Here is a 10154-nt window from a genome sequence, read left to right on the forward strand (position 1 = left end):
TTTGATACAAAGCTCCAAAACGTTCCACAATTCCAAATTGCTCCCATTGCCAACGAAATCGACGAGTTGAAAGCTACCCACACCAGCAGCTGAACCACCGATGGTGAATCGGTGAAGCTGGTGGTCCCATCTCTCTTGCTCATCTCTCCCAATCCCAAATCAAGGTCTCTGTCTCTCGACTCTGATTGACGACTATGGCGCGAGGCTCCAATCTGACTCAAATCGAAAATGGCAGTCTTCTGTATGTACTCCATGAACTGAACCCTGTTGGTGGACACGCCGCTAGCTGCGATGAGCTTTTGGGTGTCAAGCACCATGATTTTGTATGTTTTGCAAGACGGCAAAGCCATCGCCTACCAAACCGAAGATGAATTCCATATCCTTCTGATAAAAGGCATAAAGTCTTAATTTTTAATTATTTTTTCCACTAAGATGAAACCTTTTGTCAAAAAATGTGCACAATCCAGATCGGTTTTTTTAATAGGTATTTCAAAATCTGATTAATCTCCTAGGTTTTTTTGAATTTTGATGCTTCATCCAGATCGGTTCTGTAGAAATCTCAAAGCAATCGGCGCAATGAATTCGAGGGTGGGAGGGAGAAGAGAATGAGGAATAGGTGGTGCCATCGAGGGAGCTGAGCCGTCGTGGTGGTGGAGGAGATGACTCAAGTAGGAGTCTGGTTTAAGTCCAGGAAGGAAAGGGATGATGGGATGGAATGGATAATGGATTAGGTTTCGAGAATTATTAAATGGGTTATAGTTAGAAACGGGCCGTCCGGGGACCCGTTATTCCAAATCCTAGGACTCGACCTGCCCTTTAAATACTATGGACCCGTCCTGCCCCTCCCCATTTCTATTCTCAAAAAATTGGAACCGACCCATACCTGCCCCGAACCTTGATTACCCACCCTAACCCGCGGTTCCTGTACCCGTTTGCCAACCCCTAGAAAGAACAAGAAGAGAGAGTCTAAGCATGGGGTCTGGCTAGGGAAGGCAATGCCGCTGCCAAACGGCATAAAAGACTAGAGAGTTAAAAATACAAGATAAATAGAAAGTGTAATATCGAACGTAGGAGTGGGGGTTTTTTATATTTTACACACACACACACATAAAGAAATTAAGAGTGGAAGTTGGGTTAAGCCATAAAATAAGCAAACAATAATTTAATATCAAACTTGTATTTTATGGAGTACAAACCTAAAATCTCCAACTTACTAATAACGAGACTTAATGCCACTAAACCGTCTTGTAGTGGCTGTGCTTACAGGGTCCTATAAGTACATACTGGCAAAAGAAGACTTAAAAACTGGACCCTTTTGGGTCTCACTCTCATATAATTGGGCTACCAACCTCACCATTAAGCCTTAAGTTACATTGTCCAAACGTATATTACAAATTTCCAAACCCAAAATATAGATTCGAATTTTAGATTTGAACCCATGTTACACTCCAAATCTATGGAGCTCTTAAGCCCACCAAATACTTCAAAGCTCTCTCTTTGCATGCCATAGTTATTGGTCTCAATCTCATCAAAAAATTATATGCCGTTTAGCCAACTTAACTAGAACAGTATGCTCTCTGCAATCAAATTCAAATTTTTCTTCCCTTAATTTAAAAAAAAAAATATTATGTAAATATCCTATTTGTCAACAAAAATCTCATTACGAAATTAAAATCTTAAGCCACAAAACCGTCGATTTTTTTCTCTCACGGGATACCCCTCCGAAAACTCACTTTTTTGTCTTAAGAAAGTATTGGCTCCCATTTCATTACCAACAACCCACCACCTGCTTAACCCACGTACCTCAAAAGTTTCCCCCTTTTACATAGTACACAAGAAACAAGCTTGCAACACATGATGATCATATATAAAGCACTTCTGAGGGTTAACAAACCCAAGAAATAAATCTAGTTTCATCATAGCTTAGCTTTATTGTTTGCTTCGGAAAAGGAAACATGGATAAAAGACCAGTTACTTGTCCGAGTTTCCGTAACTCACATTTCGTCGATATCCATGAAGTTCTGCCAGAAGAAGAGGAAGAGGAGGAGGAGGGAATTGCAAGAGAGGCCGAGAAAGCGGATAACTCATTTAGCAGAAACACTAAAATTAATAGACAGATGAAGAGAAGTGACGGGAGTTTCAATAGGCAACTTTCACTTGAAACTGGTTTTTCAGTTCTTAGAAGTGAGTCCAAGGCTAAAGATGGGAGGAAGGTTAATCTTCCGAGAAGTGGAAGAAGTTTCGGAGGTTTCGATTCGGTTACTAGGGTTGGCATGGAAGGAAGGAGAGGAGACTTCAGTATCTTCAAGACCAAGTCATCAAATCTGAGTAAGCAGAACTCTTTGTTGCCTACGAGAAAGGAAAGAGATATGGAGTTTCAGAGGACTAATGATGGCTATGGAGGAGTTGATGAATTTGCTGATGAAAGTGTTCCTGCTGGGAGATACTTTGCTGCCCTTAGAGGACCTGAGCTCGACCAAGTCAAGGTAATTAACACACTGATCAAAGCAGGTTTTGTTGTCTAATGTTGAACTAATTCTTCCAAATGAGTATTATATAAGGCAGACGACGTGTTGTCAGAATGTCAATCTAACACTATTCATTAAAATAAGTATTTATCTAATCAATGATTTAGATTGACGGTCTGGTAACTTTAACACGTCAGATTGTTTGACGAGAGAGCGTTTATCTTACGTATATCATTAGCGGGTGGGAAAAATTAGAAGTATGAAGCCGTATATGAATCCAAACTGATAGGTTACTATCTGCCCTGCAGGACTATGAGGATATACTCCTCCCAAAAGATGAGAAATGGCCCTTTCTCCTCAGGTTTCCAATTGGATGCTTTGGTATTTGTCTTGGCCTTAGTAGCCAAGTTGTCTTATGGCATGCTCTTGCCACTAGCCCAGCGACCAAGTTTCTCAACATTTCACCCTTCATAAATCTTGCACTTTGGCTATTAGCAGTGTCAGTCCTGTCCTGTGTCTCCTTCACCTACATCTTCAAATGCATTTTCTACTTTGAAGCAGTGAAAAGAGAGTTTTTCCACCCCGTTCGGGTCAACTTCTTCTTCGCCCCTTGGGTTGTCTGCATGTTCTTAGTCCTCGGACTACCACCTGCACTAGCCCCAGGCAAACTTCACCCAGCCATTTGCATCTTCATGGCACCCTATTTTCTTCTTGAGCTCAAGATCTACGGACAGTGGCTTTCGGGCGGGAAAAGAAGGCTCTGTAAGGTGGCCAATCCATCTTCTCATCTCTCAGTAGTTGGCAACTTTGTAGGGGCAATTTTAGCTGCCAAGGTTGGGTGGGATGAGGCTGCCAAGTTTTTGTGGGCAGTTGGCTTTGCACATTATCTTGTGGTTTTTGTTACTTTGTATCAGAGACTACCAACAAGTGAAGCATTGCCTAAGGAGCTCCACCCTGTGTATTCCATGTTTATTGCAGCCCCATCGGCCGCAAGCATTGCTTGGGAAACCATTTATGGGGGGTTTGACGGGTTGTCGAGGACCTGCTACTTCATTGCATTGTTTCTCTATGTTTCACTGGTTGTGAGGATCAACTTCTTCACAGGGTTTAGGTAAGCTATTCTTTGTCTGAGGCAACTCATATCCTCAATAATTCAGTATTTGACAGGGAATGATATCTGACATGTTATGTAATCAAACTAAGAATTATGAACGAAAAACTCTTTAGTTGCCACTATGTTCTGACAAACGGTTTATACTTTTGTAGATTTTCAGTGGCTTGGTGGTCGTACACCTTTCCAATGACAACTTTCTCAGTAGCCACCATCAAGTACGCAGAACAAGTACCATCAGTTCCAAGCAAGGGACTTGCAGTCACTCTTTCTCTCCTGTCGTCTGCAATGGTGTCCGTATTGTTTGTCTCCACTCTTCTGCATGCCTTCGTTTGGCAAACGTTGTTTCCAAACGATCTTGCCATTGCCATAACAAAGACAAGACTTGGCAAGGAGAAGAAACCCTTCAAAAGAGCCTATGATATAAAGCGTTGGACAAAGCAGGCCCTAACCAAGAACAATCTGGTAACCAAGGATACAGGTGGAGCTAAAGAAGAGGACTAACAGTCTCCACTGCACAGAGAGAGAGAGAGAGAGAGAGAGAGTTAAACGTTGCAAGGAGTCAAGAACATATCCGTATTTAAACTAGAGATTATGTATAACATCTGTAACAGTATTTAAACATATGATGCACATTACTGCAGATTGTGTACAATTACATGTGTTGGTGCCACCGAAAATTAACATTGTAAGAGGTGGCTTTAACAGCTATACAATACCGGCCCTTCGACATATTTATTGGATTTCAAATTTTCAACTGAAACCTACAAATTGTGGAACTGAAAAGAAAAAAGAGCTGGGTTTTACATATATTTGAAAGAACACCAGCCACGAAAGGGCTTGGTAATCTTTTTGAAGAGTTGTATAACCATCAATGCTAGACATTTCTCCGACCTTTCGTTTTGATAGCAGATATTCAAATCTGATTCCCATGTAGATGCCACCTTTAATGTCAACGAACGCCCAACCTACTGTAGCAATTTCAGGGACAAGATAAGTGAAAAAGAAAACATATAGAAACTAAAATAGCGCCTATTATCCATCGCTCAGTTAGTGTACCTCATCCTCAATTTCTTATCAACATCGGTCGTGCACCTGTCTTGAGCCTGCTTTCCACTAAACAGAGAAGGTTTTTCTTTTATCTACAAGAGGACGTGCGAAATTACATGGATATCATATGAGAGAAGAAATGGGAAAAAGAAAGATCAAGCACTCAAAGAAAATCAAAGATAAATGAATGATCAAGACTATCTATAGCCACTCCTATACAGTACCTTACCTTATGTTCTTGTTGGAAAACAGTCGATCTATTTTCTTTTGAGTCCTTAAGCCAAAGAAAAAAAAAACAAATAACTCAATAGAATACTAGGGAAAGTGAAATCAAATCAATAATATATGTGATGTGAGTGATAAGAAAGTACAGGGGACAAGGATAACCTTCGTAAACAAAGATGTAGGCTGGGATAGTTTCACCTGTGATCCATTATTTGGCTGGCGCTCAGTGGTTAAAGAGAGCTAGGATTCAACAGGAGAACAAATGAGATTACAGGTATATGCAAACTGTAATGGTTACAAAGGAACAACAAGAGATAAGCACAAATTTGTAAAATAACTTATCATATAAACTTGTTGATACCTTACTAAAAAGTTCGGTTGGCGGAAATTGCTGTACTCTTCTGTCTGTCTGAAAATTAAATTCCTTTACATGAAATAAAAACATGGTGTTAGCTAAGTTGATTCTGCCAATTGGGAAACAAATACGATTTACGGTCACTAAGCGAGAGAATAACATCTATGAAGTACCATTGGTACAGTGGTTTCTCGCTTGCTATTCCAGAAAACACCAATATTCCCTTTGCTAGAAAATATCTGCATTTAGATAGGAAATAATTCCATAGTTGGCATCAGCTAGAATGAATTTCAACTGAATGATGTAGAGCAGGAAAATATTACCTTTTTGTTAAGAGGACGAGCTTTAAATGTTTGCATTCCTGCATTTCCATCCTGCTTAGGACATTCCACTGTATTTGGTCTAATAAAACAAGATCAAACCGAGAGTAAGAGCTATATTTCTAGTATGAATACAAAATTGGAAAATGTGAACTGAGCATTTCTATTAATCATGTTCATTTAGTTATATATGATTCTTTCTGCTATTACCTTCTGGATTCTCCTTTTCTGTTTTCCGCAACGGTAGAAATGCTAGGTTTTTCCAAACCCTACAAAATGCAGAATAATAGTTAAACGTACACGAGAAACTTTTGAGCACAACGTTTCACATGACTCAAGGGACCACTGTGAATTAAGATAACAGTGAAAACTACTTAATGAAATTCACAGCTAACCTTATCGTGATCATTGAGATGATGTGAGGATGATGAAACAGCCGATGCATTTTGCATAGCCCTTTCCATTGTCTTGAGGTGAAATTCCTAAGAAGCGAAATTAACAAAGGGACTCAGAACCACAAAACTTCAAAAGACACTTACTTTTAGAAAGCATTTATTTTTCAAATCAGTTTGAGGGTACAATTATCTTTATCCTCCAAGCCACTAACGAAAAGAGTTATAATAGGTTAAAAAGAAAAAAATTATAAATATCAAGCACTCACTTGAAATTCCGGCAACTTTGGAGTGCTCCTTGTTGGAAGTGGCAATGAAGGAGCCTCGAAAATCTGCAGTATAAATGCAAAAAAAAAAAAAATGTGGAGTAATCACAGATAAAACACTATTGAAAATCCACATCTAATAACTTGAAGTACCAACTTTTCGGTTCAATGGACGAGCTTTGAATTTTCGATGAGTTGATGTCACTTGTTCTAACATAGATCCATGGTTAGGCCTGAAATATAAACATATAATAACTACCTGCAGATTGGTAAACAAAACTATGTGACTTCTGCCCTGAAAGCCAGAACTCACCTAATCCTGTGTGCCCTATGTGCCGTTTCAAAGTCAGGCTCTCTTGGAATGGTAAGTCTCAACTTAGGGTGTGCAGTAGTTTTGTCGAAATTTTCATCCTGCAATATCACCCGTAATAAGATAGTTTTAGAAACTTAACTGATGACTCGAGCACATCTCTTATTTGAAACATTATCATATTACAATAGAACAATACTATGAGCCATCTCAGTTCCCTCATGTATTACTCCAGACACCTAAGAACAAAATCACAAGTAAAAAATCTGGGAAGCTCTCTATTACACACAGAATAACTTCTCTATATAGATACCAGTTGTTGATTAATAAACCCATCCAGAAGGTATTATTGATCTAAAGTAGAAATTTTAGACAACTTTTGAAACACTAACTTATTTGTGTTATTAGATAATTCAGATGAAATAATAGCATGGCTTTAAGTGACAGTTAACCAGATCATACAAAAACTGTTGCAATAAGTTATTGTTTCAAAAGTAAGAGCGGAGAAAATGAAGAATGCTCAATCCATAGGTACTAGTTCAAAAACCTTTTTCGGTAGGAAATTCAGTCATCAAGCAATAGCTAGAATACCTTTTTAGGTACCTTGTGGACAAAATTAGCTTGCTGCTTTGCATCAGTAACCTGTCACGGAGAAAATGAAGAATGCTCAATCCATAGGTACTAGTTCAAAAACCAATTGTAAATTTCCTTAAACAAAGAAAATGATAAATGACTTTGACTATGCTCAGAACCAATTGCAGTTTATAAAACTTCTGTACCTTACGCAAGTGCCCTCCATCTAGCTTCTGTCTCTTGGGAGCTTGACTTTCAACCCCAGAAGAACTACACAAGCTCTTCTCATTGTTTTGAACATGCAGTATTTGGAATCTAACAATTTAGATATAAAACATCATAATACAGTCAGTATGGGACTGAATGGTAGTACGGTGTCCACATTTTACACTTTCTCTGGTTACAGGACATAGAATGCAGGTATTACTGTCTCACATATAATTACTTTATTGGACATAGTAATGCCAAATTACAATATCTGGGGAATTTAAATCAGTGTGCATAAGAAACAGAAAACATAATAGTTATTTGAACTAACCATGTGAGCAACTGAGCGGTGATGATAAAGTTACATGAACATAATAGTTATTTGAACTAACCACATCTGTACTTACGCAATGCAAAAAACGTATTACACATAGACGAAAGGCAGAACATTCTGAAGTACCTGGAACCACCATTTTGAGGCTTCAGATTTTGCTTAGCGAGCTGACTTGCTGTGGGCTTCATCAAAGTTGAGCTCCTGGGGAACGATGGCTTTACAGAAGCATTACTCTGACCTTTAAGCTTATCACCGGCTAGGTGACTGTTGAATGTCAGTCCTGGAAAATAAAAACATAAATTAAAAGAGAAAAAGTTCTAAAAAAATATACATTATGCTAGACCAATTGAAATAGTTTATTATAGTTCATTAGTAATGTGTCTGTGATGACTTGTTTAAAAATCTAATTCCATCTGAAAATATTCAGATTTTAACTGCGTATAGTTTATATCCCGCTCTTAATTTATTCGGAAATCATCTGGGAAATCCATTAGCAAACACATTAATCATCAAGGTACAGAAAATGATCACCTGTACCAGCTCCATTCGGTTGATTTAGAACTTTTTGTAAATTTCCAAAGATCCCTCTATTCATTCCTTCATCTAGAACATGAAACATTGCACTTAAAGATTTAGGCTTCAAACCAAGACAAAGACGCTGAAAACAAAAGAATAATCTTTTCTAAATCCTGCTTCTCTACAAGGCAAAAATCAAGGGGATTTGATCCATACCCCTGCTGTTTACATCCATTGCACATGATTCTGTGCCCACACCGATATCAGAATTTCCGTCATTTGCATTCTCCACATCGGATTTTGGGGAGGTGTTTACGTTTTCCAGGAGGATTTCCGGTCCAAGTATTAACCTTGTCACAACAGCTGCAACAGACCAAAACATTATCAACATATAACTTCATACATTGCTCTAATTCTTAAAACCGCAGATTTTTATTCAGAATATAAAACAAGAACAATCATTTTTCACAGTAAAATTAAAAATTGAGGCGAAGTATCATAATCCTAATCTTTCAAATGCTTGAAAATCAGTCAAGCCAAAGATAACTATTCCTGAAACCAAAAAGAATCGAAAACGCAAATGTCAAGAAACGGCGTCATTGGAGGGAGAAAGGCTTACGAGACGGCGGGTAGCTCTTGGCGGACTCGAACCAGAGCTCGGCGCGGCGAGCCTCAGCCGGCGTCTCCTCCCTCGTGAAGTCAAAGTACCGAGCTGCATCGAACTCGTAGTCAACGTCCACTTCCTGTACCATAAACACTTCCTCAACCTCCATATCGTCCTCCATTTCCATCCTCTCTCTCTCTCTGTCCTCCACTTTCTCTCTCCAAAATGCACCGCCTAGCAGAGCCAAAATAGCTCTGATTTGGGATTCGGAGCTCCGAACCCGACCGGCTAAAACCCTAAATCCGGAGTTTTCAGCTCCGCGTTGTATAGCAGTCTGAGAGAGAGCAAAGGTTGGCTCTAGGCGCACTGTAGCACCGCCTCGTGTAAATACTGTGACCGAAATTTAAGCGCGAGGTACAAGCGGTCAAAAGCGCTGATGGCGCAGGGTCCAAGCGCTTCAAAGCAGGGAGGGGTTGGTTTCGCAGGAGCGTTTGGATTTTGGACAGACGCCCAGGTTTCGTTTTTGTTTTGTAGCGTCGGGGTTCGCAACGATCCGGAAATTTGAATTTATGGCTCTGGAGAATTTTATATTAATATTTATGGGATGAATTGCCGGATTTACCCCTGGGTTTTGGGGAATGGAGTTAAAATTTGAATAGAATGGTGGGGTAAGAGGGTCATTTAGTGGGTGTCCTTCGACTGAGGGGCAGTGGTATCGGTGTTCGAGCTCTGTTTCGGGTGGCGAAATCCTGTCTACGACTGTGAAATTTCGGCGGGTCTTCAGTAATACCCCTTGGGTTTGGAAGAATTGCAAGATTGGCCCTAACGGTTGGATTTGTTTGTAAAGGTCATGAAAGGGGGAAGAGATTGGGGCCCTCCTAGCTGGCCCTAGGAGGCTAGGCTAGTTCAAAAATGAGATGTTGATCCAGGGGCAATGGAGCAAACATGACAAGTTACAGTGTCTCCAAAGGAGAAGCAAAAACTTCGCAAATAACAGTAAAAGAAGGTAATAAGGGCGTTTTTCAATTGAAACGTCAATTTTTATGTTGCATGACATGAAATGGTAGTAGGGGTGGTTCGGTATGGGATCCCATACCAAAACCCTTGTCCCGATTCCTAAACCGAAATTTTCGGGAATCCCAAATTCAATACCAATCCCAAATCAAATTTTCGGGAATCCCGAAATAATTTCGGGATTTCGGGATAAATCGGGAATCCTGAAATGCTTTTGGGCTTTTGGGCTTTTGGACTAAAATTTGACATATTATGCTTTTAGGCTAAAATTTGACATATTACGCTTTTGGGCCCGAACTGCCAATTTGTTATTTCTACTAATTTGCCCACTGCCCACTGCACAAATTTGACATAGTTTCATAAATTAAGTTTCAATCTACCCACTGCCCATTTGTGCACAAAGTTTCAA

The 10154-nt window shown here is 39.6% G+C and overlaps 2 protein-coding genes across 10 annotated transcripts; one reads left to right on the forward strand and one right to left on the reverse strand.

The window, feature by feature from the left end:
- The first annotated feature begins 1873 nt into the window (after nucleotides 1–1873).
- On the forward strand, nucleotides 1874–4083 carry LOC103962362 (guard cell S-type anion channel SLAC1). Its single transcript, XM_009375062.3, has 3 exons — nucleotides 1874–2486; nucleotides 2777–3579; nucleotides 3735–4083. The coding sequence occupies exons 1-3, from the start codon at nucleotides 1956–1958 to the stop codon at nucleotides 4081–4083; spliced, it is 1683 nt and encodes a 560-aa protein (XP_009373337.2). The 5' UTR covers nucleotides 1874–1955.
- On the reverse strand, nucleotides 3951–9271 carry LOC103962361 (protein TPX2). 9 transcript variants are annotated; one of them, XR_007256710.1, is made up of 19 exons: nucleotides 8747–9271; nucleotides 8344–8490; nucleotides 8143–8214; nucleotides 7738–7891; nucleotides 7277–7385; nucleotides 7089–7139; nucleotides 6501–6598; nucleotides 6345–6420; nucleotides 6191–6253; nucleotides 5925–6011; nucleotides 5740–5798; nucleotides 5533–5611; nucleotides 5383–5448; nucleotides 5216–5278; nucleotides 5017–5094; nucleotides 4859–4903; nucleotides 4639–4721; nucleotides 4387–4550; nucleotides 3951–4092 (listed from the first exon to the last, which is right to left on the reverse strand). XR_007256710.1 is itself a non-coding variant. In XM_048579967.1 (18 exons), exons 1-18 carry the CDS (start codon nucleotides 8916–8918, stop codon nucleotides 4532–4534), a joined length of 1509 nt encoding a protein of 502 aa, XP_048435924.1. In that variant the 5' UTR covers nucleotides 8919–9271; the 3' UTR covers nucleotides 4237–4531. The 9 variants fall into 9 exon arrangements, 5 of the variants coding, with proteins under 5 accessions (XP_048435924.1, XP_048435926.1, XP_048435923.1 ...); XR_007256713.1 differs by having other exon boundaries at nucleotides 3955–4092; nucleotides 4474–4550; nucleotides 4645–4721; XR_007256712.1 differs by having other exon boundaries at nucleotides 3955–4092; nucleotides 4474–4547.
- Between the last annotated feature and the right edge of the window lie 883 nt (nucleotides 9272–10154).

This window comes from the organism of the source record quoted next, unplaced genomic scaffold (genome assembly GCF_019419815.1).
Source record: "Pyrus x bretschneideri cultivar Hongxiangsu unplaced genomic scaffold, Pyrus_bretschneideri_v1 Contig14, whole genome shotgun sequence".
Lineage (NCBI taxonomy): Eukaryota > Viridiplantae > Streptophyta > Magnoliopsida > Rosales > Rosaceae > Pyrus > Pyrus x bretschneideri.

Coding starts and splice junctions, on each gene's coding strand:
- LOC103962362 (XM_009375062.3), top strand. CDS start 1,956: ATGGATAAAAGACCAGTTACTTGTCCGAGTTTCCGTAACTCACATTTC. Junction 2,487..2,776: donor CTGAGCTCGACCAAGTCAAG/GTAATTAACACA, acceptor TCTGCCCTGCAG/GACTATGAGGATATACTCCT. Junction 3,580..3,734: donor AACTTCTTCACAGGGTTTAG/GTAAGCTATTCT, acceptor ATACTTTTGTAG/ATTTTCAGTGGCTTGGTGGT.
- LOC103962361 (XM_048579964.1), bottom strand. CDS start 8,918: ATGGAAATGGAGGACGATATGGAGGTTGAGGAAGTGTTTATGGTACAG. Junction 6,421..6,500: donor CATAGGGCACACAGGATTAG/GTGAGTTCTGGC, acceptor TTTATATTTCAG/GCCTAACCATGGATCTATGT. Junction 6,254..6,344: donor CTCGTCCATTGAACCGAAAA/GTTGGTACTTCA, acceptor TTTATACTGCAG/ATTTTCGAGGCTCCTTCATT.